The 27,678-nt window shown below is 40.1% G+C and overlaps 1 protein-coding gene across 2 annotated transcripts in view; it reads right to left on the bottom strand.

The window, feature by feature from the left end:
* Positions 1 to 6,032: 6,032 nt before the first annotated feature.
* The window catches only part of AGXT2 (alanine--glyoxylate aminotransferase 2), a gene marked incomplete at both ends in the record, with an annotated part of 43,367 nt that continues 21,721 nt past the window's right edge, over positions 6,033 to 27,678 (bottom strand). For both annotated transcript variants that reach the window (XM_081302405.1, XM_081302404.1), the window contains 7 exons: positions 6,033 to 6,140; positions 9,801 to 9,899; positions 14,307 to 14,456; positions 16,028 to 16,119; positions 17,412 to 17,544; positions 20,156 to 20,248; positions 21,235 to 21,335. In XM_081302405.1, the coding sequence (XP_081158531.1) occupies positions 6,033 to 6,140; positions 9,801 to 9,899; positions 14,307 to 14,456; positions 16,028 to 16,119; positions 17,412 to 17,544; positions 20,156 to 20,248; positions 21,235 to 21,335 (776 nt within the window). The remainder of the gene's footprint in view (positions 6,141 to 9,800; positions 9,900 to 14,306; positions 14,457 to 16,027; positions 16,120 to 17,411; positions 17,545 to 20,155; positions 20,249 to 21,234; positions 21,336 to 27,678) is intronic.

Raw genomic sequence — 27,678 nt, forward strand, 5'->3', positions numbered from 1 at the left:
CTTGATTATACTGTGTTCTGGAGATCTCTGGTTTTTTTTTGTTTGTTTGTTTGTTTTGTTTTGTTTGTTTTTCTGCTGGGACAAAAAGATGTGACTAGAACAATTTTAAAGGAGGAAAAGTTTATTTGGGTGCTCTCAGTTTCAAAGGTCTTAATCCATAGACAGCAGCCTCCATTCCTTGAGTCTCATAGCAAAAGAGCGTGGCAGAGGAAAGAAGCTCACATGATGATCAGAAAGCAGAGAGAGAGAGAGAGACTCCACTCTCCAGATACAAAATATATACCCAATAACCACGCCCCTAATGCCCCACCTCCTCCAGCCACACCCCACTTGCCTCCAGTTACCACTCAGTTAATTTCATCAGGGATTAATTCACTGGTTAAGTTAAGACTATAGCCCAATCATTTCTCTTCCAAACCTTCTTGCATTGTATTACATGTGAGCTTTGCAGGGTACGCCTCACATCCAAACCATAACACCCTGTGTGGCTGTTCTCCATCCTGGATTCCTCTCCCAACACCTTCAGATCTGCCAAACATTTTCTACATTGGCCTCCAACCTGACCTAACTTTACCAACTTTATCCTTACTAAACCCAAAGGGATTGATAAAATCCAGATTTTGTTTCCATAACTTCAATCAGCTAATTCAGTGGCCCTTCTGTCTCTGTTGAGATGCTATTACCATTTTCACTATTGTGCCTCAGTTGAAAGTGACCCTTCTGCCTTAATTAACCAGTAGCAAACTACTGCTGCAGGAACCAGCAACCTTTCAACACCACTTCCAGATGCTGACTATGAGGCTCTGCTGTTAATATTCTGATGATGAAGGAATGAATGTTGAGATGTTTTCTATTATCGTTCCTTGCAGGAAAGTGAGATTTGAGTGGGATTGAAAGGTGGAAGAGGATTTATATTCTCCCATGGTTTGGAGAGATCTTTTGAGGACAATTGAATTACAGTGGTCCCTCATTTTCCATGGATTCGTTATCCATATATTCAACCAAGTATGGATCAAAAACATTTTAAAAAAATTACATATGTACTGAACACACACAGACTTTTTAAATTGTCATAATTCCTAAACAATACTAGCATTTTCATTGTATTAAATATTATATATTATCAGGAGATAATTTAAAGTATACAGGAGATGTGCCTTGTCTATATGTATGTCCTATGCTACTTTATGTAACAGACTGGAGAATATTTGAATTTTGGTATCTGCAGAAGGTCCTGGAGCCAATCGCCTAGGACACTGAAGGACATCTATATTAGAGAGTTAATAATTACATTGATATACAAGGTGAAGTTTTTATAATACAAATAAGAATACAGTTTATGATTATATTATGAATTTATAGGTATTATTTTATAATAATGGTATGGTTGTTAATGCTATAACCAAAGCTTCATGTGATTTAAAAAAAAATTACTTCCTCTTGATTGGATTGGCATTTCAATTGTTTTTAAACAGTGGCCAACATTTTTAATGCTACATTCTAATCACGTGACTGACAATATGTTCCTCGTGTGGAAAAAAGTTCAGTCGAGCTAAGTGTTCATTATCTTCACTTTAGATTATTTTAACAAGGAAGGAAATAAAAAAGAGCTTGGCAAGTATGTGGGCTCCTTGCCTTATGTAAGCTGGCGTATATCCCACCCCTGGTGGGTAGAGCAGAAATCGGGAGGGAGAACAATGGTGGTTCTAAGCTCCTGCCCAGGACTCCAAACGGAAGGGAGGAGGAATCCTTCACGTGGATAAGCCAAGGGGAGAACTGAATGGCCGGCTGTGCTCTACCGCCCCAGCATTTGCCCTCCCTGTTCCCTTGCCGCTGGTGCTTGCTCCTCTTCAGTTCTCCACTGCCCTTCAAGAAGGAGTTACAGTGTATCCTGATCACCAGGAGCTTGGGGAAAGCCAAGCACCCTTCAAAGAGTCAAAGTGAGACCCAGGTCTTGGGTACCTTTTGGGCTTTCACTCCTGGCTTTGTGCTATGGTTTGAATACATTGTGTCTCCACCAAAACTCAGGTTGAGACTTGGTTCTCAGTGCTGCCATGTTGGGAGATGGGGCCAAGTGGGGGTGTTTGGGCAGAGCCCTTGTGAATGGACTAATGCCATTCTCTTGTGAGTTCTCATTCTTTCCAGGCTGGATGAGTTACTGTGAGAACAGGCTGTTATAAAGCAAGTCCATTCCTTGTGTTCTCTTTCTTCCACATGTGCTTGCCTGCCCTTTAACTTTCCACCATGAATTGAGAAGCATACAGTCCTCACCAGTTGTGACCACCTGATCTTGAACTTTCTAGCCTCCAAATCTATGAGCAAAAAAAAAAAATTATTTATTTATTGGTACTAGGGATTGATGTCAGGGGCAATGTCACTGAGCTACATTTCCAACTTTTTTTTTCTTTTTTCTTTTGAGACAGGGTCCTTTTGAATTGCTGAGGCTGGCCTTGAATTTGTAATCCTCCCTGTCTCAGCCTCTCAGTCACCAGGATTATAGGCATGCACCACTGCACCTGGCTCACCTTTTATTCTTTATAAATTATTTAGTCTTGGGTATTCTGTTTGAGTGACAGAAAACAGGCAAAGACACTTTAACACTAAGGCATCCCCTGAAAGTGGGAGATTAACTAGGAATATGTCATATGAATTTATCTGAAAGACTAAAACTCTTAGCCCTTTTTTTCCAGGAGAGGATATCTGGCACTCTGAGGAACATCTTGAACATGGAAAGTTCACTAGAAGTACATTCTAATGAACTTTAGAAACCAAGAATCAAGGTTCATTATATGGAAAGAATGATGGCTCAAAAAGTTGATTGGGAAGTTAATTGTGAAGGCTCTGGAATGCCATGATGTTGGAGTCTGGACTTTGTTCCATGAGCAGTGGAGAACTCCCAAAGGCTTGAAGCGATGATATTTATGATTTAAGTATTTGGCTTTGGTATTAGGGTAGAGGATGGATTGGGAAGGATACCAGTGAGGAGGTAGTTTAAATAGTTTAGGAAAGATGATGGCCCAAATTGAGGCAGTTTTGGTATAAGTGGGTGAAATTAGAAAAGTTATGTTAAAGAAGGTATTTACAAAACTTAGTTAAAAGAAGAACAAAGAATAACTTGGAGGAAAAAATGATCTGAATTATGAATCTGAGATAAAAAATCATGCTATTAATAAAGAAGGGATCCATTGGAGGAGAAAGACTTAGTAGGTCTTGTGTGAAATCTGTTGAATTTGAAATATTCATGTGAGCCAAGTGTGGTGGCTCCAGTGCCTGTAATTCCAGTGACTAAGGAGGTTGAGGCAGGAAGATTGTAAGTTCAAGGTCAACCTGAGAAAATTAGCAAGATATTGCCTAAGACGAAAAAAAAAAAAAAAAAGGACTGGGAATGTAGTTCAAGCTTAATATGTTCAATCCCCAATACCAAAATAACAAGGAAACACATAAATAGATAAAAACCAAAATGTCCTTATGACATCCAAATGCAAATGTCCAAAGAGCTATAATTTTTGAGGTTGGAGTTCAGAAAAAAAGATTGGGACTGAAGATAAATATTTGAAAAATCAACATAATTAAAGTAGATGAGATGTCAGAAGTGGATAAGTTGCTCATAAGGAAAGTATATATAGCATGGAAGAAGAGACAGACCAGGACAGACTGTCATAGTTCAGGGGTTGCCAGGAAAGAGCTGGGAAAGAGCCATCTGAGGTAGAAGGTCCACAGTACAGACACCAGGGGAGTATATTACTCAAGAAGGAGCCATTGTTTAGAGAAAAAAAAACTTTCAAAGGAAACATGTTTTGGGCATAAAGAAGTCACCAGTGGCCTTCTGAGAGGGCAGTTTCCAAGGACTAAGAGGCAGGAATGAGATCCTAGTGGTTGGGGCTTGGATGGGAGGCAAATAAGTATCAATGGTGCCCAAAACTTGTCCTTGGGAAAAATTTTATAGTGAAGGGAAGAACAGAAATGCAGCTCGAATTTCTTTTTCATGTGGTTTATCAATTTGTAAAGAACTACTGTATCCCCGGCTCACTTGATTCCCAGCACAACTCTAGGAGGTAGCGAGGGCAAGTGTTGATACACTTGGGCACAAACTGAAGTTAAGAAGAAATTTGAAGGCTTAATCAAGGTCACTTATAGCAAATCAAGAACTAAATATGGAACTCTAGACCTTTCCATAGTGTCCAGACTGAATGTTTCTGAGGTGTTGGCGCCATTTGGATATAGGAGGACAATAGAGAGCTACTGGGAGGTTTTGTGCTAAGGGGATGCTATGTTTAAGTTGCTGTCTGATGGAAACAAATCTGGTAGTGATATGTAGGATGTGTTAGTCGAACAGACATTTCAGTGGAGTAGACAGGATGTGGCTTCAAATCAGGACACGGCTTTAAATAAATATCCAATCACGTGCTGAGAAAGTTATGTCCCTTGTAGTTCTCCAGAACCTTTTCTGTGTATGTTGAGGAGAAGGTCTCGGTTTGCCAATATGTTTCTAACATCTCTCAAATACTCTCTAACATCACTGTTGAACAAAATTCTCTTTAGGCTGAGAACATTTGCAAACATCTGTGTCTCACTAGAAAGAACTGGATTGCATTGCTTATTGTTCACTCTGTTTTTCTGTTTACTTTCTCCTTGTGACCAGAAATGTTGATTTCTGATTAATTATAATTAAGTGTATCTAAACAAAATGTTAAATTAATAAAAACTACTGTCAATTCTTAGACAAGCAGCATTCACACATAGAGGATCATGAATGCATGTTCTAAGTGAATGCATGTCTAAAGTTTGTGCCCAAGTATATCATTAATGCATGTCTAAAGTTTGAGAAATTCTGGACTTGGAAACTTTTGCAATAAGAGTAATGAAGGTTTAGACCAGATTGGGATCATGGAAGTGGGAATAGAGAAGAAGAAAAGAAAGCTCTGAAAATTCCTTCTCCCATTTCTTTTCTTTTTTTTTTTTTCTTTTTAAATTCAGGTCAGGGCTGGGGATGTGGCTCAAGTGGTAGCGCGCTCGCCTGGCATGTGTTCGACCTGGGTTCGATCCTCAGCACCACATACAAAAAAACACCAAAAAAAAAAATAAATAAAAGATGTTCTGTCCGCCCATAATTAAAAAATAAATATTAAAAAAATTCTCTCTCTCTCTCTCTCTCTCTCTCTCTCTCTCTCTCTCTCTCCTCTCTCTCTCTCTCTCTCTTTTAAAAAAATTCAGGTCATATTTCTTTTTAAAAAATATTTTAAGCTATAGATGGACAAAATATCTTTATTTTATATATATATATTTTTTTATGTGGTGCTGGGAATTGAACCCAGTGCTTCTCACATGCTAGAGAAGTGCTCTAACACTGAACCACAATCCCAGCCCACCTTCTCCCATTTCTTAGGATGCTTTTAGCTGCAATAATGGAAAACTTAAAAGGACTCATGCAATACTATGAATTTATTCTTTCATATATCAAGAAGGCCTGTGGTAGGGTGGCTCCAGGATTGGTTATCAGAGCTTCATTAGCATCAGTAAATGCTCAGCTTCCATTTATCTTTCAACCTCAGCAATCAGGCTTTTCCCATTGGCTCCAAGACAGATGATGTAGTTCCAGGAATCCCATTTCAACATAAGGTGTTTTCAGTGCAACAAGAAGACATCTCTTCTTGAGCTGAAGAGTAAAGTAGAGAAGCCTTTCCCTGAAGGCACCTCCACCAAAAGATTTTCCTTTAGGATTCATTGGCCAAAAAAGTACCACATATTCATTCCAAAACTGATTAATGCAAAAGAAAATCAATTTAGGCTGTAGACTAAATATGAGTGATTCTCTACACTAAAGACAGAGATCCTTTTCTCTAATGATGGAATTCTCAATAATAGGAGCTCTGTTAATAAATATGGTCAGGAGGCAATCAGTTGTCTTTTACAACTACTGAGAGAGCTGCAGGTTTACTCCCAATGCCAGTGGTTTTGAAATTCCTCAGATTCACTCTTGCATAGAAGTGGGAAGTTCCTAAGGCTTGAGTTTTTTTTTATTTCTAAAACTTCTACTTTGCTCTTCTCTCCATGTGTTGGATTAAGGCAGAACGAAATACTTCCACTGCAAAGTCAACTTCTGGCTTAGTGATGCACATTGGGGGTGCGATGCGGAAGGTCTGGGAAGACAGGAAAATAGAGCAACAAATCATCAGAGAATCAAATGGCTTTGAGGAAAATGCACTAAACTAAGACTCCCACATTGTTTTTATGACATTTCTTACATTTCTCTCATATCTCCTTCTCCTTGTTCCAGAACCATCTCCAAGTGTTTTTCTTTTTGTCATATGTTCACTTCCTTGTCTGTGTACCACCTTTACTGAAATCTTGAGTGCCTCTCTACACTCAATTACTGCCATCACCAAGGTGACCTCCCTCTATGCGTATAGAACCCAACCAATTAGCTTCATTTTTCTGATGGACCAAACTCTCAGAAATTTCATCTCCATTTCTCTGCATCCACTCACACCCAAAACCAATGTCATGAGCCTTCTTTTCACCAGAATAACCCAATTTCGGATTCCCATTTATACCTACCTACCCTTTTCACCCCAAGCCCCAGTCTCCTCATCCCTTCATTATCTTCAGGTCTTTCTCCCTACTCAGATCTCTTTCTTTCATTCCTACCCAGCCTGGAGCACACAGTTGACTGAAGTATGCTCTCACCTGCCCTTTCAGTTTGCTTGCATTTCCACCTTTATGCTGCTAATACCCACATGGCCCAGTCTCAGCCTGATTAAAGCTATAACTGAACTGCTTTCCTCCAACTCACATGACTGAGAAGTGTTAAGGAAGTCACAGAGCATGCCTGATGACACTACCAGATATCCCCAGGGTCTCCAGTGTCTCCCCATCTCTGAGATTTTTATTGACCTCCGCCAATTTTCTCTCTCATTCTAGACCTCCAATATCCTTAATTTTCTTTCTCTACTCCTATGCTTTTCATTCTATTTTATAGGCAACCATGCCTCATAATTCTTGGAGAAAATTGAAGCTGCCAAGCAAGACCTTTCTATAAACTTGTTTGCTCTGACATCCATCTATATCCTTTTCCAAAGGTTTAGAGAAGGAAATGTCCTTACTGTTTGAATCCAAATCATCTGTCTGTGCCCTTGACCTTGGACACTCCCATCACTACCACTCCAGAAAACACCCCTGGGTTCTCTTGCATCTATCATTTCTTTTCAACTTCTCTTCAACTTTCCCTCAGCTTCTAAACTAGTAGGCTTAAAGCTCTCTCTCACAATCCAAATCCAAATCACAACAAATAACCATCTGAGGTGATTCCTGGTCCCCTCTAGCTACAATACAGGTATTGTCCTCCTCCTTTTATTCAAACATATTAGAAAGATGGGTTGATGCCTATTGGGCATTAGTTTTCATTTCACATCCCAATTCCAATCCCATCCACATCCCAGTCCATGTTAGTTTGGTTTCTATTCCTGTAACTTTCTGACATCACTAGACTAAAATCAACTGGAGAATCCATTGGGCATTTCTTGCTCATATCCTTCCTGTCCACTTCATGTTTTGGACCTTCCTTTTTCCTGAACCTCTCTACTCTCTTGCTTCCACTCTCTTCTAACCTTCTTCATGCTGTCTGCCCCTTTCTGTCTCCATCTGGGCACCTTTCCCTTTTGCCATCAAATGGTGGTTTTACCACACCTCACTGTGCCTATCACCTAGACACTGGCTTCCTGTGTGATGTCCTGTCCCTCTCTCACCACTTAGATGTTGAAATTCTCAGCTGTGGTCTTCATTTTAGCCCTGCAGACTTGACTATAGCCAGATGTTCACAAGCTACTGCAAATGGAGCATGTTCAAGGATGAATTCATTCAGGTCCACCTGAACCAAGTCAGAATTCCAAAATTATCCTTCGAATGTCTCCTCTGTCCTTTCAACCACTGCTCAAGTTCAAACAGCATCCCAAGCCACACCCCCTGTACTCCCCTGGACTCCCTGAGTCCAGTTTTGTCACCTTAGGTTTATTCCTATCAGAGGAGAGATTCAGAAGTCAGACTGCCAGGCTCTGAATCTTCATTCTTCCACTTACTAGCTATGTGACTTGGGCAATTAACCTCTCCATGCCTCTTTTTATTTATCTATTCAATAAGGATAATTAGTATTATTTCCTAGGCTTTTTGAGGTCATTTCATGAGTTCATACAGGGAAAATGTTCAAAACAGCCCCTGGTCATTGGTAAACAGTCTGCTAGTCCAAAAGGCTGACCATTGTCCTCCTCTAAACACTTCTTTTTATATCTGAAGTTGAGTTTACCAGATTGCATTGTAATTTTCTGCTTATATGTTTTTCTCTCCTATCAACTTCATGAAGGAGGGACCAGCCTTACTTGTCATTGTATCTTCAGTTTTCAGCATATCACCTGCTGCTTAGTGCTTAATAAATGTTGGCCAAATAATGAAGGAATAGCTAAGTAAGTGAACAATTGTTTCATGTCTTTATAACTCACCTAGCTGATGATTTTAATAATTAAGTTTTGTTATCTAATTTATACAAAAATATTTAGAGTTTATTTAGAGGTCTTGACTGATAGCTCGAATTTTCTCTGGAAAGTATGAGGCAAGAAATGGATATGTCAGTAGGAGGCAGGAATGGACCAGGGAAACTGGCAGAAGTGAGAAATGTTTGAAATTGTCAGAGACACTGAGCTCCAATTAGGAGCAAGAAGTTCTGGTGTCCTATTGTGCAATTGGTCAACTATAGACAATAATTCATTGCACATTTTAAAAAGCTACAAGAAAGAATTTTGAATATTCTCACCACAAAGAAATGATAAATGGGGCTGGGGATATAGCTTAGTTGGTAGAGTACTTGTCTCACATGCACAAGGTCCTGGGTTCAATCCCCAGCACCACACACACACAAAAGATAAATGAGATGATATGTATGTTTACCTTGTTTGGACATTACACAATGTATATAGATACTGAAACATCAGATAGTACCCCACAAATAAGTATAATTATTATGTGTCATATTTTTTTTTAATGGGCAAGAAAGATGATAGAGCACAAGAACAAATTAGGGGAGCTGACATTACTCTTACTCTTAAATCTTTGCCCTGGTGGCCATCCCTGGTGTGGGACCTGTCGGTGTGAGGGATTTAGGGACAGATCATGTAGCTCACAGCAGCAGTACCTCAGTGAGCAGCTCAGGGGCAGGTCCTGACTGTGAAGCTGGGATTTGGCTTTTCCAGGAAGGGAGCCAGGAGAGAGCTCCATCTCTGATTTTCCCAGGCAGAGTTTGAGGGCACTGGCCGTATCTGGTCTTGAGTACCGCACTAGGGACCATGCCCAGTAGGTCCCCCACCTCTTCTGCAGGGATCAGTTGGGACTTCCAAGGCTGTTAGGTGGCTCCCTGCCACAATGGTCACTTGCTTTGTGAGCAAGTTCATAAAGTCAGAACTCAGGGCTGAGTCAATGATGGCTAGGATTTCTTTAACAGGAGTTAAAACTAACTCATAAGTGAGACAAGGTGTATATTGCATGACTGTTAGGTCTCTACCATTCTCCATACCGTTAATTAGGTGGGCTGGCTGTACATCTTAAGCTTGCCAGTATCTTCTTCCTGCAGAACCGTGATAACCAAACCATTTCACTACAGCGCCCTCTCGTGGCCACAAGGAGGTTAACTGCCCCTTTTGAGAATGCCTGAGCAGTCCCCTTAGAGACTACAGTCGTGAAGAAAAGCCACCTGCATTGGCATCTCAGGGATATGCCTACCTAAAAGGACAGTTAAACATCAGCCTTTCTCTTACCTGAGAAAAAATGCCGCCTCTTCCCACTATGAGACCCATGTTTTTGCAGTCCTCATGGATTTGACTTACTTCTTGGGGAGGAAGGGGCTGGCGGCTCATCTGTGAATACATTTTAAAAATGTTTCCTAATTGGTGTTTGCACGGTTAGAAGAACTATTTCCCAAGAGGGAGAAAACAAAACAAAAGGAAAGCAATGAATGAGCCTGTAATTAAATAAAGCTGTTAATTCGCTGAACCAGATTTTTGGAGGGTGTTATTAAAAATATTTGTCTTTATTCCACTTAATCCCCAATTCCCAAGAACCAGATGAAATTCCATACAGACAGCCAGCGAATCTTGGCTCTGCTAATGGCTACCTTGGGAGTTTGGTTCCTCAATAACTGAATTTGGAGTCTGTTTTATTTATGTTGAAATCCTTCTCAACTCTTCCCTGTGTTCTGCCCATGCAAAGGGCGCATTTCAAAGTCCAGGAAGTGGCTCAATAGTTGCACAAGGGCACCCGCAGCCCAAGTGTTCCCTGGGTCCTGGCATGGCCAGGAAGCTGGGGTGGGGCCATTGTATCCTCATCTTTCTCGCTTGTGGAATTTGCTTCCCCCCCACCCCCCACCCACAAGACTTCATCTTCAGCAGGAGGAAAGGTACACCCTTCAGGGCCCCAGAGGCGGTGTCAGATATCTAGGTAACTGAAGTTGTTGCTCCCCTGGGTGGGGGCTCAACGCGTCAATTCCCTTTGGTGACAGCAAGCTTCAGCTTGCAGTGTTTCTCCGTATCTCCTGACTGCTTCATCTGGTAGCATAAATATCTCCCTCTAATTATGTTTTATTTTTAAGTCTGATTTTATGTCTCTTACATAAAAGACTATCACAGGACAAATACTTGGGATTCACCTTAGGCCAAATCAGAATATTTGGGCTGGGCTTAGGATTTGCATTTAACGGATGCTGCTCAGATGGCCGGGCAAGGAACTGTTGCATTCCTCCTCCATTGCTGCCCTGGCTGTCTGGTTGTAGGTACACAAAACATGATCCTTGCTCCTGACAGCCCCTGCAGGTAGAGAAGGGCTCCGTCCACTTCCATGGTCAGTTTTATCATTCTCAGCACTTCCTATCTGCCCTCCTATGTGCTTTGGTGTCTATTTTCTTCTCCCCACTGCCTCTTGATTCAGCCCTTTCCGAAAATTCTCTATTCCTTGTAAGGTGTCTGCATCTTTTTTTTTTTCATTTTTTTAAGTTGTAGATAGACTCAATATATTTATTCATTTATTTTTATGTGGTGCTGAGGATCAAACCCAGTGCCTCACTCATTTGTGGCAAGTGCTTTACCACTGAGCTATAGCCCCAGGTCAGGGGTCTATATCTTACTATGCAATGTGTCTGACTTCCAAAGGCCCCTTTTGTTTGCATATTTTAAAATTTGTCTTAAAGTTTTATGAAAAGAAAAATAACATTCCAACTTTCAGATTATTGGAAATGGAGTATGTGGGATGAGAGAAAAGACTAAGATCTTCTCTTCGAACTCCAAATTTCACCATGCATTCTTGCTTGCCCCTGAGGTTTTCATTTATTGGAGATGGAAGACTAAGATAATTGAGTGTTAAATTGTGAGAATTGGAGAAAAGTTAAGTGAGATTTGAAGGAACAGAGATCAGAGGGGCCAGCATTATTGGAAAGGCTTGGGTTGGTGGAGGCCTTGCTCAACTTTATGGATCTGTAAGATGGAGTTTGTCTGGCCTCACCCCAACATTGGTTCCTTTCCATCTTACCCCACCTCAACCTCAACAGCTATGACTAATTGAATATCTTGTCTGCATTCCACAAGGACAGGCAGGGCCAGAAACTCCAAGTGACAGGGCAGCCTGCTCAGGCCTTCATGTTCATGCTTGTGTCTCAATTGCTTGAAAACAAAGTAGACACATAAGTAATTCAACTTCTTGTTGGATGCAGAATGTAGCTTTAGGCATCCGTTTTTATCTTTTTGGGTTTTTACTTTTTTTTTTTGACAAATCTGTACTGAAACAATTATAAGAATAATACATGATTATTGAAAAAAAATTCCAATGGTAAAAGTGCAGGAAGCAATACTGAAAATTTTCCTCTCCCTCTGTTCTATGCCTAAGGACATCGTGTATTGATAATCTGATGTGAACTAGGCACTTTTTCTTTGCACGAAAATACATTTATATGCAAATTTAAAAATAAGTTATAATGATGTTCTGTGGTCAGGCATGGTAGTACATGCCTGTAATTCCAGTGACTCAGAAGATTGAAGCAAGAGGATTCAAGTTTGAGGCCAGCCAGGACAACTTAGTGAGACTGTCTCAAAATAATAAATAAAAGAAGGTCTGGGGATATAGCTCAGTGGAAGAGTGCCCCTGGGTTCAATACCCAGAACTGAAAAAAATTATGCAATTTTCTTTTAATAATTACAATATATTTTGGACATCTTTCCATGTAAGTATATTTGGACATAGTCTTAAAACTTACCTAGTATTTCACTGTTTGCCAGTAATATGTCCAGTCTCCTACTATTGGGCATTTAGGTTGTTTCTAATTTTTCATGATTGTAAACAATGCAGCAAACATCCCTATTCAAAAACATCTTTATATATTTTTGTATTTTTAGGACACATTTTTGGAAGTAGAATTGCAAGACCAAAAGTCTAAACATTTAAAATTTTGATAGTTACAAACAAATTGCTGTCCAAAGAACTGCACCAATTTACATTCTAACCAAGTGTATAAGAGGTGGGAATATCATCCTGGATTATGCTGGCTAGCACTATAGCAGAGTTATAATTACATGAATGTGGTCTGAGGCATTGCAGGAGGCTAAAATCAATCCACAAAGCACCTACCACATGTTTTGTTTCCTGGCTGCAAAATTATTAAAGAAAATGAGATATTTAAACAATAAAAACTAAGTTCATACATGGTTTATGCCATAGATTGAATGTTTCTGCCACCAAACCCCAGTTCATTTGTTGAAACCTAATTCCCAGTGTAATAGTATTAGCAGATGGGCCTTCAGGAGGTGATTAGGTCATGAGGGTGGAACCCTTAGGAGTGAAATTAGTTCCCTTATGAAAGGTCAAGAGAGTTCCCTTGCCCCTTCTTCCATGTGAGGTTTCAGAAAGAAGGTGGTCAGTTATGAACCAAGAAGTGAACCATAACCTAATATTGATCTGCTGTCACCTTTATCTTGGACTTTTCAGCCTTTAGGACTTTGAAAAATGAATTTTTGTTGTCCATAAGATACTCAGTTTATGGAACACTGTCAGAGCTGTCCAAGATGGTGCAGAAGATCTTTCCAAAGGAGCTCCTTTGTCAGGGAGTACTTGAGGAATTCTCTGAAGGGTGGAGCCAATAGATGAGGGAGAAGAAAAAGGAAACTTTAGGGAGGAAGTGTGATATGAAACTGGAGCTTGTAGAATATCAGGACTTCCACGGTAGAGGCAGAGAGGAGAGGGACATTTGTGTGTAGGATAGTGAATGGCATTCAGGGGACAGAGAGTAGAACTAGGGAAAGGAGGAGCTGGGATTCTAATCTGGGTGCAGCCCGTGCTTAAAACTGATATATGACAGAGGGAGGAGAAAAAGATTTCATTCTAAAGATACTGTTTAGGGACTGGTTTCATTTTTCCCACAAAAGGGTTTGAACACATTTCCACATCAAAACATGTATCTATGCCATTGGTATTAGGGATATGCCACAATGTATCTCTTTTTTATCAGTGGCCATTTGAGAAGATTCTGATGTTTTACTGTGAAAGTTCTCATGAACATCTTTGTTCATGTGACTAAGAGCACACAGAAATTGGGTTTGGCATAATGACACATCTCTTATTCTGTTGGGTTTACCTCTCTGGAGTCTAGACTTGAATTTAGATATCTTGCATGAAGTTCATGAGGTGAGAACTAGGGTGGACTCAAAACAATCTGGTACTGGGTGACCAGCTGAAGATAATAAGTACAATGTGGCTCATGAACCAGAGGGCTCTGCCTCAGGTTACTTTATTTCAATTCTATTTAACTATCCCAGCTTTGTACTGACTATTAATGAAGAGTCTTATGTCTATGGTGTGACCTGAATATTATAATAACTGAGAATCAGTACTTCTAAAGTAGAAGGGTATGGTTAAGACCAAATAACAAGGAATCAGTTGCCCACTTTCTATCTTGTGGATAAAAACTAGGGCTATGAGATTGTTCTGGGAACTCCTTGCCCTGTCAAGATTCCCTCTCTCTTCTCTCCATACAGCATCCCATTCTTGCTTTAGGGAGAAAAGTCACAGTTTCCTAGTGGCATGGACTCTATTGTCGATGAGATCTGGATGATCTGCTAGCATTTTGTTCATAGTCAATACTACCTCCCTCTCTCTGAAGGGCTTCACTGAGTCTTGCTATCTATGCTACCCTCTCCTTCTCCCAAGAGTGAAAAAAGAGTGTGTTTTTAGCTGGTGCTTTCTACCTCCTGCTGGTGCTGAGTAGCCACCAGATCAGAACCTACCTTGTCCTGCACCATTTCTATCCCTATCATGAGGCCCTTGCCTCGGACATCTCCAACAATGTCAAACTCATCCCGCAGCTTAGCAAGCTTCAGTAACATGTAGGTACCAACTTCTTGACAGTTTTCTTGTAGTTTTTCTTCTTCAATCACCTGTTGAGAAAAAGCCCCAAATGAGCTTATGTGGCCAAAGTTTCAAGATTGACTGAAAAACACAGAGAGATAAATGTCTATGACCCTCTTACAGTAACCAGACACACCAAACCCAGAATGTCCAGTGTGGACACACCATGGATAACACAAAAAGATTTGCAGTAAGGAATTAAAAGGTCTCAGTGAAAGGGATGCTTCTCCCAAACACTCCCACTTTCAGGGGTGAGTAAGAAAAATTTAGGAGAGAATATAAGGTATGTGTCAGTGTGTCAATAACGTAGATTCCATAATCCAGAATTTCATTATGTCCAGGCTTTGCTGAACTAGGGTGCAGTGATAAAAAATATAAATGTTCTGAGGAAAGAAATTTCACAGGTGCTTTCTCTGCTGAGGGTGAGTGACCTTTGTCCTGCATCCTTCAGCCTGACTGACCCAAGCTCTCATAGCCTAAGTGCCCCACCTTGGGACCCTGCCTTCTTTAGCTGAGCTGAGCCCTGTGTTTACCCAGAGCCAGGGCACCTAAAGATATTAAAGGATTTTCAACTAAGTTCTACTCATAGCAGACACCTATGATTCTTGACAAGACACATGATATATACTACTTCTATATTTAGATGATAATGATTGCATTATTCCAGGCAAATCTTGACATTTTTAAGACCTATTGGTTCACTTAAATCCTCTCTGCTTTCTAAATTGGTTGAGATGACACAGCACTTAAAAAAACAAAAAGAGTTAGCAGTGTATACAAAATAAAATAAATGACACATTTCTACCCACATTTTTTATCTCATAACTTAATCATCTTTGAAGATAAATCTTTAGTTAGCAAAATAGTTTTAACTTACTTATTTTTATTTCAAAGTACTTTTAAATTCAAATTTTCAAATAGGTAAATCATATTCATGTTTCAAAAATTTTAGAGTGTAAATGGGTAGATGGTAGAATGATTCCTGTTGATCCCTCACCACAGCCAGTTTCCATTCCTACAAATTTATGAACTTCTTAGACATTTCTATACATTATACTTATTTAAGCAAATGATATTATGTATTTTTGAAAGGACTTTTTCTAAAACGACATTTTTCAAGAGGAAAATATGCTAATACAAGGCTAAATCAATGGTATAGGGATGAACAGTTGTTAATAGTACCTGACTTACCTAGTTGTAACCACATAAAACTTAGTTTTTCATTATTTATGATAGTGAAACAAAAGTAAGGAAGAAAAACATACAATACAAGGCTAAAATTAAGATAAAAAGGTGTATAGAAGTTAGCAACTGTCCATAAGACACTATACAGATAACATTGCCACCTGTCGAGGCAAATTCTTATATTTCCCATGTATGTGGGGTTTATTATGTATTATTTCTTATCTAATATACTTTAAGCACCCGAAGTAGAACTTAAAAAAGGGGGGGAGGCAGAGTAATAATTGGAAACCTAACTGAAGTTGATGAATATTTAATTAGCTCTTCACTTCATGCAACGTGTGAGTTCTGACATTGGGTGGTTTTCAAGTAGATATTCTGTGAAATGTGCAGTGTTGATGTGAGTGCTGGAACAAACCTCGAGCACAGCAGATCCAATGGTACAGGCCAAGGGGTTCCCTCCAAAGGTATTGAAGTGAAGCAGGCGTTTAGCCAAAGATCTGGCAATTTCTAGGGGTAGAAAATAAAAAGTGGATAGAGTGACACATTCCTACCTGTCACCTCCCGGCACACCACTGTGGTTGGTTATGTTTACTTAGGAAATGGCCTCAGGGCTCATTCATTCATCACTCACTAATAGGATGTTATGGACCCTAACCTAACCTCAACTGTGACTGTTTGGAGATTGTGCCTTTGAGAAGGCACCTATTGTAAAGGCTCTGTGAAGATATAACAAGAAGGTGGCCATTTGCACGCCAGGGAGAGAAGTCCCAACACAAACCAACCCTGTTGGCACTTTGATCTTGGACTTCTAGTCTTCAAATCTGTGAGAAAATCAGTCTCTGTTGTTTAAGAGACCCAGTGTGGCATTTTGTCTTGTCAGCTTGAGCTAATACAGGGGGTAAAGAGAAAGAGCTTCCTTGCTCAATGAGAAGTTTAATAACAAAATTTATAATGTGTTGTATGGGTGGGAAAGTACCTTGAAATTTTGGACCTATTGGGAATTTTGTATAGAACCTTAAATTAGCTAAACCTGTTTTTTTTTTTCCCCTGAGTTCTACTCTTGAGATAAAGTATCAAGAAAAAAAATCTCACATCAAAATCTAGTAACGTGATTCCAATTGTTTCAGAGTTGGTCATATTCATTGTACTTTACCTTCGATGACCATATGTTTGGACATGTACTCATTCAATAAACACAGTGAAATATTACAGGGGCACTAATTAGTGGTTTACAAATGTGCTTACTATTGGTGGGAAATATAAATACAATAATTTTAAGAGCTTCAATAATCAATGGTTTATAAAAAATGACACAAAGCAAAGCCTAGTTCCATGGAATATGTATTCTAACATTCATTTCATAGAATGTTCTGGATAAGTGAGATTTTACTTGTACTTGGCTGTTTTGTTCATTAGACATTTGAATGGAGAAATCTGTCTCTCCAGCCTTGAATCACAGGTAATTATATAAGAATCCTTTTAAAGACTATGACTCCTAGAAGTTCCAGAGTTGGGTTTGTTTTGATTTTGCAGCACATTTTCCTATCCTTTATCAGTGTGGTGGGACCCTGCATTCAATTGTGGGGAAGGGAGAATTTGTCTTCCCTAAAGCAAAAGGGCTGGCTTTTTCCCATCTGCCCCACAGTCTGGCAGACAGACTGTTTCTCTTTCATTTGCTTGTTAAATGCATCATGTAGTTCCTGTGACTGCCTCCAACCCACATAAGTTTCTACCTGTATGCTTGATACCATTGCCAATGCAGGAGGGCCAGGAGCAAGAACAAACTTTTGGGGTCCTACCTGGAGTAGTCACAACTGCTGCCATGGGAAAGCCATTCCCAATCCCTTTTGCCATGGTGACAATGTCAGGCATCACATCATGGGTTTGGAAGCCCCAGAAGTGAGAGCCCAACCTTCCAAATCCTGTCTGTACCTGATGAAAATAGATGCAAAATCATTGGAAACCTTTTAAGGATTATTTTTTTAAAATCTGAGTCTCTGTTCTTTTTCCTTTTCTTCTCCCTGCCCTTCTCCCTCCTTCTCTGCCCAGCTCATCCAGTTAATTCAGAAGTTGAACTCTGTTATCTAAAAATTGCAGTGGTTTGGACTGAAAGTTGACCTTAGTTTTTTTATGTGTCATGTCCTCTCTCTCTGGAAGATCCCTTTCCTGCGTCTTCATTTCGCTAACTTCATGTCTATCAAAACCAGGCTTACTCATTATCTGGTCTAGTAAGCTTTTCCTGAGTTCACACTCCAGGTACAGGCCATCAGAACCTCTCACTGTGGACTTTCATCTCCACTGCACATGTCCAATAGCAGGGACCTTGCCTTATTCCTCCCCTACGCACAATGTCTGGCACAGTGCTTGATACAAAAAAAGACACTTAATATTAGTAGAATGAGTGAAGGGGTGGCAGAAATGCTTAATTGAATAAAGCCTGACAAATATCTCCATGAAAATTTCTGTCAGGGCTTTTCTGGTGAAGGTAAACTTGATCTCTTTCTGACTCAGTCTCTCTGCCTGTCTCCACACATGTACACACGTGAACTTTGTTCACGTAGGTCCTGGTTTAGTTTACCAGCAGGTTGGAGAAGACAGGATGAGCACTGCAAGGTGGGGATTAGGTATAGAAGAAGCTCATTCTAATATGCAATTAAAAGAGCAAGTTTCTTTCTCAGGCTCCCTTCTTGTTTTCCCTACTCTCTCCTGGTTGCTGCAACAAAGGCAGATTCCTGGGGTTATTCTTAGATGATACTAACCAGTATAGGAGAAGGGCTTACATATAGGGTCAGAAAGATGTGGGCGGAATCCTGGGTCTTTTACTTCGTAGTCATGGGCCTTTGGGAAAGCTGATTAATTGGCCCGAATGAGATACTGTAGTGAAGCCTATACATTTTGTCTTTCTGCCTGTCTTCCTCTTTCACTTTATCTAGGAGCCATAAGTAGATGGGTATAAATGGTGAAACAATAAATTACTTGAGCAATGAACAAAATTGTGCAGAGCAGTAAAGCATGATTAGTCACTTAGGAAGAATCAATATTAAGACAGAGATGGATCACTCCCAGGCGAATAACCTCAAGTGCCTTCCTGGAAGTGGAGCAGCTGGGTCTATAACAGAGATAAGGTGGGACTCTGAATGTGCAATCTGCCTAAAAGCAGTTAATTTCAAATTCATTAGGACAGCCTTTAGGACAGGCCTTAAGGTTACCCTATGTGAGAGCAGCATCCAATTATATTCTTGAAAGACATGAAACCACATCTCTTGAAAAATTCTGAAATTCTTATTTTCTTTGAATTCCTCCCACCTTCTCTCTAGTTGGTCCCACCATGGCAGCTCACTATGTGCTGATTGAGAGGCCAAAGTTCATCCACTTCCCTGATGTAGCTAATTTCAAAATGATTGACTTTAGTTTTCTTTTGTGAATAGCGGGTGAACTTTATTCAGGTAGGTCCTGGCTTAGTTTACCGGCAGGTTGGAGAAGGGAGGATGAGCACTGCAGGAGGAGCCTGGCCCAAGTCATGTTAGTACACTAGGGCAGCAGGACTCTGGGGGCATAACAGACACCTGGTACACGTAAAGAACAGGCATTTACAAAATCTCTGCCAAGGGACAGTGCAATATCAGTTGAATTTTTACTCAAAGAAAACTGTTCATGTACAGATGGTGGAACTGAAACAGGCATGAACACAAGTTCTCCACCTGTCCTTGGTGGGTCTAGTTAGGTATTAGTGCAATCATGAAGGGTCACCTTGCAGTGAGCTGGGAGGACATCCATGCCTGGTGGCCATTCTTTGGCTGTTTATCTCCTGGCTATTCTCAGATGACAAAAGTCTGTTTTATTTGATATGCTGTAATATGAGGTATAATATAAGTATATCCATCCTTTTAAAAACATGAGCTAGAACTCATACAGCCCATGAGTGTTATTGTCTTCAAAGTAGTTCTGTTGGGCATACTGTGTGCTTAATACAACAGTGCTGTCTCCACTCCACCAGTATGCAATTTTTCAAGAACTATTTTCTAAATGTCAGCAATAGAGGCACTTGACTGGATTATAATTTATAAAACTATCATTTCCAGGCAAGTTCAGTCAGAAAAGTATATGCTGCCAGATTGGTTAATATTATTTTGGTAAAAATTAATATTAATATTAATTTGGTAAAAATGAAGATGGAAATTTGGTTATGAGATTAAATTTCTTATATGATTTGCTAGTGTTCTTGTAGCAATCCCCAAAAAAGAATTAAAGAAGAAAAAAAAAACACATGTAGTAATGGTAGCATAATCTATGCCTGTTAGTAACTTATTTGATAGACATCACCTTGGATGTTGATGTTCTATTGTACTTGTTAAACCAATCAACTAATCTACTAACAAACCAGCCAGCCAACTGGAAGAAGCTTCCTTCATTTATGGTCACGCTCCCAAGTTTGTGCACTTGCTGCTTTCCTCCTGGAATTCCAAGGAGGATTTGAAGAGTTTTCTCTCTGTGAATGTCTTGTTCCCATTGCACCAAGTTACACCCTTGGATTGCTACTCACTTCATCGGCAATGCACACACCTCCCCTTTCTCGAACCAGCTTGAAGGCTTCCTTGAGAAACCCCTTTGGGTACTGGACAATGCCATTCACACCCTGCAAAAGACCAAACCAAGAAGACCTGTAACATCAGCACAAAGACCTTTCAGTTTTAGAAAAAAGAAGATGGATCATTATCACTATTAACATGATAGTAGTGCTAGCAGTGTTTTATTTTTTTAAACATTTAAAAACATTTTTTCCTAATTAGTTATGCATGACAGCAGAATGCATTTCATTTCATTGTACACAAATGGAGCACAACTTTTCATTTCTCTGGTTGTACACAATGCAGAGTTGCACTATTTGTGCAATCATACATGTACCTAGGGTAATGATGTCCATCTCATTACACCATCTTATCCACCCCCATGCCCCCTGCCTTCACCCCCTCCCTTCACCCCCTCTCCTTTGCTCAATCTAAAGTTCCTCCATTCTTCCCATGCCCCCTCCCGCTATTATGGATCAGCATCTACTTATCAGAGAGAATGTTCAGCCTTTGGCTTTTTGGAATTGGTTTACTTCGCTTAGCATGATATTCTCCAACTCCATTCATTTACCTGCAAATGTTAGCAGTGTTTTAAACAGCCTGCAGAACTGTTCAAACCATGGGTGAGAAAAGGAGCCATTACTATTATGTCATGCTTTTTGGGAAAAGGAAACAAACTTTATTATTTTGTTAGAGTACAAGAAAGTAGAATAAGGGGATTTGGTGAAACTTAAGAAAACTCCCCCTGAAAATATTGGGTGTTAAGCACATAAAAACCACTGGGGTTTCCTTATTCCTGAGAATTGTTGCAATTCAGTAGCTTTATGTATCTGTTCAGTGTGGAAATGGAGGAGATGGATCTTTAAAGGTTAACAGAAAACCAGAACATTATTTTTTTCTTTTCTTTTTTTTAAGGGACCAAGACAATGAATTGAATTTGAAAAGGGATATAGTAATGGGCATTTGATTAATTTGAAATTGTTGACCATATATGAGTTAAAATTCTCTGATAATTGGACACTGATCAACTAATGTGTATGGTTCTTATACCCACCTGAATTGGCTCTGCAAAAAATCCAGCAATTGACTTGGCCACAGAAGTGTTCAGAGTGTCTTTGAACTGTTCAATATATTGCTCTTTAGCTTGGCAGCAGTCTGCAACAAATAAACACACAAACCACAGCATTTGAAGATCTGAGGAAGGCATCCAGAAGAATGGGGAGAAACAGAAAAGAAGCAGAAACAGGGTGAGCAAATTGGTTAGAGATCCTCATAAAATGGTAAGCTAGGATATGAGGACATTTGTTTCTGTGTGAACCAATTATACTGATTAGGACAGCCACAGAGACATGAACAAACCACTTAAATAATTTCCATCTGGGGAAGAAATGCCTCATTTCTCAATGAGTCTGGTATAGCTAGCTATTTTACCTAAGGTTATCCATCCTCCCAAGTGAATACATTCAATTCCAATGTAATTGGACTATTTATTTGGAAAATAACTCATTTACTTTTTATTACAACTTAATATGATGTACAGTTTTAAAGTACAAAATGTTTCTGTCTTCAGAGTTAGTTAATATGTCTGTAAAACAATTGGAATTCAGGCTATGGAGGTATGTGCTAGAACCAGATAACTTGGTATCTGCGCTAGTCATGGACACTGGATCCTGTGCTGTTGTCTATACACCTTTTTTTTCTTTAACTGAGGGAAGGAACTGTGTCTTATTCATTTTTAGAATCTGTGTCCAATCAAATATGTGTCTGGTATACTGTAGTTGCTTAGTAAATTTTTAATGAATTAACAGGGAAATAAATGGTAGAAATTGTGATTGGTGTGAGAGATTGAGCAATTTCACTTGAAAGTCTTTCTTCTAGGGAATAAAGTGTCCTCTAAGTCCTTAACTCATTAATTTTCTTTTTGGCTGGATTCATCTGTGGATAAACCCAACCACTGAGTTTTAAATGCTAGTTTTTCTTTTTTATTACTAGAAGATATATTAGTTTTCAAAACTTGCATTTTCATTCCTTATAATTACTTATTCCCTACCTACAGTATATTTTATTTTCTCTAAATACATCAAACATATTCATCTTATTGTCTGTCTGACAGTTGTGTTGAAATCTTCATGGGTCTTTTTATTGATTGTGAAGTTTTGTTTCCTTGTACGTTAGTTGTTTTTGACTATGGGTATTTTACTTTCCTCCAGATTTCATTCGTGAGAATTCTTTGCAGCCTAGAATGGGTTAGGTTTCTCCAGAGCATATTTGCATTTGCAGTTCTTGGGCACACAGGTATTCCCAGCCTAAGATTCCTCTCAATTATCAGCTTGAGGTAGTGACATATATAAAAAACCTGTGTATATGTCATGTATCATTCTCATTTACCACCACCACCATCACCATCATCATCATCATCAGTCATGATGATCAGCCAGTAGTTCAATTTTCAGTGATGATTCCTACCAGGTCCTCTTCACTTCCATTAAACACAAGGATGAGAATCCTTGAAGATCTTTTTGCATGTGATGAGTTGTTGGTGCATTTACTTCTAGTTGACCTACAAGGATGTGGCCTCTTAGGAATTCCAGCTCTGTGGCTGGAGAGCCTTCCCTATCCAATCCCTTCCTTTGTCTGGGCTCTGGATTTTGTCATCTCTGCCCTGCACTCCACAGAGCTATGAACACTGAAGTATAGGGTCCCCTAGGCAAAAGTGTAGTGCCCCCTAGGCAAAAGCTGGCTGCAGTACCCTGATGATCATTTTGGGTTTCTGAGAATTTTTTTGTTTGATTTTTTTCTTTTTCTTTTTTTTTTTTAGAAATCCACAATTTTTAAAATTTAAGACACCTGTAAAATTTCAAAGATAAAACGAATTCTACTATCATATATAACTAAAAAGAACTAATAAAAATTAAAAGACAGTTTCAAAATTTAGAAGTGAGGTATGGGTAAGAAAAATCTAAAATATGATTTTAACTTAGTAGTTCAATGTGTTACTAGTGGAGTACTTTAGGATTTTGAAAATGACCTTTAACCACATTTTACCCCCTTTAGATTGTTTTGACAGGTCTAGTAGAACAAGTTGTGAATTGTAAGAATACTTTAGCCTAAGAATCTCTCATGGATGGGCTGGGACTGGTGCTGGGGCTCAGTGGTAGCACACTTGCCTGGCATGTGTGAGGCACTGGGCAGTTCCCAACACCGCATATAAATAAATAAAATAAAGTTCTATCAACAACTAAAAAATATATTAAAAAAGGAATATTGAAAACCATAGAGTGCCGGGGATCCGAAAAGCCAACAGTGTGACCCTGGAGATCCAGGCTGTCTGATTCGCGCGGCCTGCCCCGCGGCTACAGAAGGCGTGGCGCCGCAGAGAAGGGATTAACTGGTAAGCAAGAGATAAGTGGCTGCGACACGGTGGTATCTCACCAGCCAAGCCCGCACTGACCCCCGGGCTGAGTTCGGGATTGCAGATGGGGAAGAAAGCGGTACAGCCCCATCCCCCACAAAGGACACTCCACTAAGGCAACCAGCGGCCACCATCATGGAGAGCTGAAGTATCCACCGCCACTCTCAGACAGATTGCAACAACAAAACAGCCAAGCCCGCACTGACCCCCGGGCTGAGTTCGGGATTGCAGACGGGGAAGAAAGCGGTACAGCCCCATCCCCCACAAGGGACACTCCACTAAGGCAACCAGTGGCCACCATCTTGGAGAGCTGAAGTATCCACCGCCACTCTCAGACAGATTGCAACAACAAAACAGGTGTGTGTCACTCAGTTCAGCCCCCATACATAGGGGAATTTCGCATAAAATCTCTCCTAGACTTTCAGGGGAAGGGAGTATCACAGTGAGCTTGCATAAAGACTAAAGGAGAACTAGAGGCACCTGACCTTCAACCCCCCCTCCCACCAGCAGCCAAAACAAAACCTGTCTAGCCAGCACTGGGAGAGGGGCAAGCAGAAAAAATCAAAACCATAGAGTGCCGGGGATCCCAAAAGCCAACAGTGTGACCCTGGAGATCCAGGCTATCTGATACGCGTGGCCTGCCCCGCGGCTACAGAAGGTGTGGCGCCGCAGAGAAGGGATTAGCTGGTAAGCAGGGAGATAAGTGGCTGCAACACGGTGGTATCCCACCAGCCAAGCCCGCACTGACCCCCGGGCTGAGTTCGGGATTGCAGACGGGGAAGGAAGCGGTACAGCCCCATCCCCCACAAGGGACACTCCACTAAGGCAACCAGCGGCCACCATCTTGGAGAGCTGAAGTATCCACCGCCACTCTCCGACAGATTGCAACAACAAAACAGGAGAAACCAAGACTAGCAGGAGAAACCAGGAGACTAGAGGCAAGGCCCTCGCGACTGGGCAGCTGTAAACTGCAGGCCCGCCGGCGACAGTTCACCCACTGCCCGTGTAACTGGGCGGTAGGAGAACGCCCACCCGCTGGCGACTGATCACCTGCCCGCGGCCTGTGATACTGGGTGGCTGGAGACTGCCCGCCTGCCGCGACCGGGAGCTGAAACCAAACAGAGACAGTCCAGTCACACCCCCCCATTAGGGCACCCCGGCAAGGAGATTAGGGCCCGTCATAGCAGAGTAGTGTCATCACTGGAGCTCGGACGTCGGAATTCCTTCCCAGCGGAATCCACGTTAGCAGGCATAGTTTAACAACACAAAGGAGAGACATCAGAGTAATACAGAAACAAAACAAATCTATAGAAGAGAGCAGAAACACGACAATCAAAAAGAGCTGGAAAGTAACGTGGACAACATGAGAAAACAAGGGAAAAAAGGATTACAAACAATGCAAGACAACTCAATTCTACAGGAATACATAGAAAGATCAGAAACAGGGATAGGGAAAGAACTCAAGGCATACCTAACTCGAATGGAAAGGAATATTAGAGAAGACATGACACAGCAAGTCCAAGAAATAAAAGTATATTTTGAAAATGAATTAAACAAACAAATTCAAATGGCAAAGAACGAGCTCTACCAGGAGATAGAGATCTTAAAAAAAAAATCAAACAATAATCCTAGAATTGCAGGAAACTATAAACCAAATTAAAAACTCAAACGAGAATATTACAAATAGACTTGATCAAGTAGAAGTCAGAACATCAGATAATGAAGACAAGGTTTATCAACTTGAAAAGAATATAGTCAACACAGAAAAGATGCTTAAATCCCACGAGCAATCTATTCAAGAGATATGGGATGTCATAAAAAAACCAAATCTGAGAGTCATAGGGATAGAAGAAGGCACAGAGATTCAAATCAAAGGAATGGACAGCATATTAAATGAAATAATTCTAGAAAACTTCCCAGAGATGAAAGATGGAATGGATTGCCAAATCCTGGAAGCCTACAGGACCCCAAACATTCAAAACCATAATAGACCAACTCCAAGACATATAATTATGAAGACAGCCAACGTACAGAACAAGGAGAGAATACTAAAAGCTACAAGAGAAAAGAGGCAGATTACATTCAGGGGTAAACCAATTAGGTTAACGACCGATTTCTCATCACAAACTTTGAAAGCGAGAAGATCCTGGAATAATGTACTTCAAACGCTGAAAAATAATGGATTCCAACCAAGAATACTATATCCAGCAAAATTGAGCTTCAAATTTGACAATGAAATTAAAATCTTTCACGATAAACAAAAGCTAAAATAATTTGCAGCAAGAAAACCAGCTCTGCAAAGCATTTTGAACAAAACACTACAAGAAGAGGAATTGAAAAATAGTGTCCAAAACTAACAGCAGGAGGTATCTCAGTAAAGGGGGAGGAAAATAACCAAAAAGCAAAACTAGCCAAACTAAAATAAATAAATAAAGAAGCATGACTGGAAGTACAAATCATATCTCACTTGTAACCTTAAATGTTAATGGCCTAAACTCACCAATCAAGAGACATAGGCTAGTAACCTGGATCAAAAAAACAAATCCAACAATATGCTGCCTTCAGGAGACTCATATGATAGGAAAAGACATACACAGGCTGAAGGTAAAAGGTTGGGAAAAATCATACCACTCACATGGCCCTAGGAAGCAAGCAGGAGTGGCCATACTCATATCAAATAAAATCAACTTCAAACCTAAGTTAATCAAGAAGGATAAAGAAGGTCACTATATACTGTTAAAAGGAACCATCCACCAACAAGACATAACAATCATCAATTTGTATGCACCAAACAATGGAGCTGCAACGTTCATAAAACAAACTCTCCTCAAGTTCAAGAGTCAAATAGACCACAACACAATAATTATGGGTGACTTCAACACACCGCTCTCGCCATTAGACAGATCCTCTAGACAAAAGCTGAATAAAGAAACTATAGAACTTAACAGCACAATCAATAACCTAGACTTAACCGACATATATAGAATATATCTCACCCCAGTAAGATTGGCAGCCACTATGAAGTCAAACAACAACAAGTGCTGGCGAGGATGTGGAGAAAAGGGTACACTTGTACATTGCTGGTGGGACTGCAAATTGGTGCGGCCAATTTGGAAAGCAGTTTGGAGATTCCTGGGAAAGCTGGGAATGGAACCACCATTTGACCCAGCTATTGCCCTTCTCGGACTATTCCCTGAAGACCTTAAAAAAGCATGCTACAGGGATACTGCCACATCGATGTTCATAGCAGCACAATTCACAATAGCTAGACTGTGGAACCAACCCAGATGCCCTTCAATAGATGAATGGATAAAAAAAATGTGGCATCTATACACAATGGAGTACTATGCAGCAATAAAAAATGACAAAATCATAGAATTTTCAGGGAAATGGATGGCACTAGAGCAGATTATGCTTAGTGAAGCTAGCCAATCCCTAAAAAACAAATACCAAATGTCTTCTTTGATATAATGAGAGCAACTATGAACAGAGTAGGGAGGAAGAGCAGGAAGAAAAGAATAACTTTAAACAGAGACATGAGGTGGGAGGGGAAGGGAGAGAAAAAGGAAATTGCATGGAAATGGAGGGAGACCCTCATTGCTATACAAAATTACATATAAGAGGTTGTGAGGGGAATGGGAAAATAAACAAGGAGAGAAATGAACTACAGTAGATGGGGTAGAGAGAGAAGTTGGGAGGGGAGGGGAGGGGGGATAGTAGGGGATAGGAAAGGTAGCAGAATACAACAATTACTAATAGGGCATTTTGTAAAATTGTGGATGTGTAACCGACGTGATTCTGCAATCTGCATTGGGGGTAAAATTGGGGGTTCATAACCCACTTCAATCTAATATATGAAATATGATATGTCAAGAGCTTTGTAATGTTGTGAACAACCAATAAAAAATTAAAAAAAAAAGAATATATCAACCATCATCAAGTGGATACATGTTCTTCTCAGCAGCACATGGATCCTACTCAAAGATAGACCATATATTATGCCATAAGGCAACTCTTAGTAAATATAAAGGCGTGGAGATAATACCATGCACCATATCTGATCATAATGGAATGAAATTGGAAATA

The sequence above is a fragment of the Spermophilus citellus genome (genome assembly GCF_964194105.1).
Source record: "Spermophilus citellus genome assembly, chromosome: 1".
In the NCBI taxonomy this organism is placed as follows: domain Eukaryota; kingdom Metazoa; phylum Chordata; class Mammalia; order Rodentia; family Sciuridae; genus Spermophilus; species Spermophilus citellus.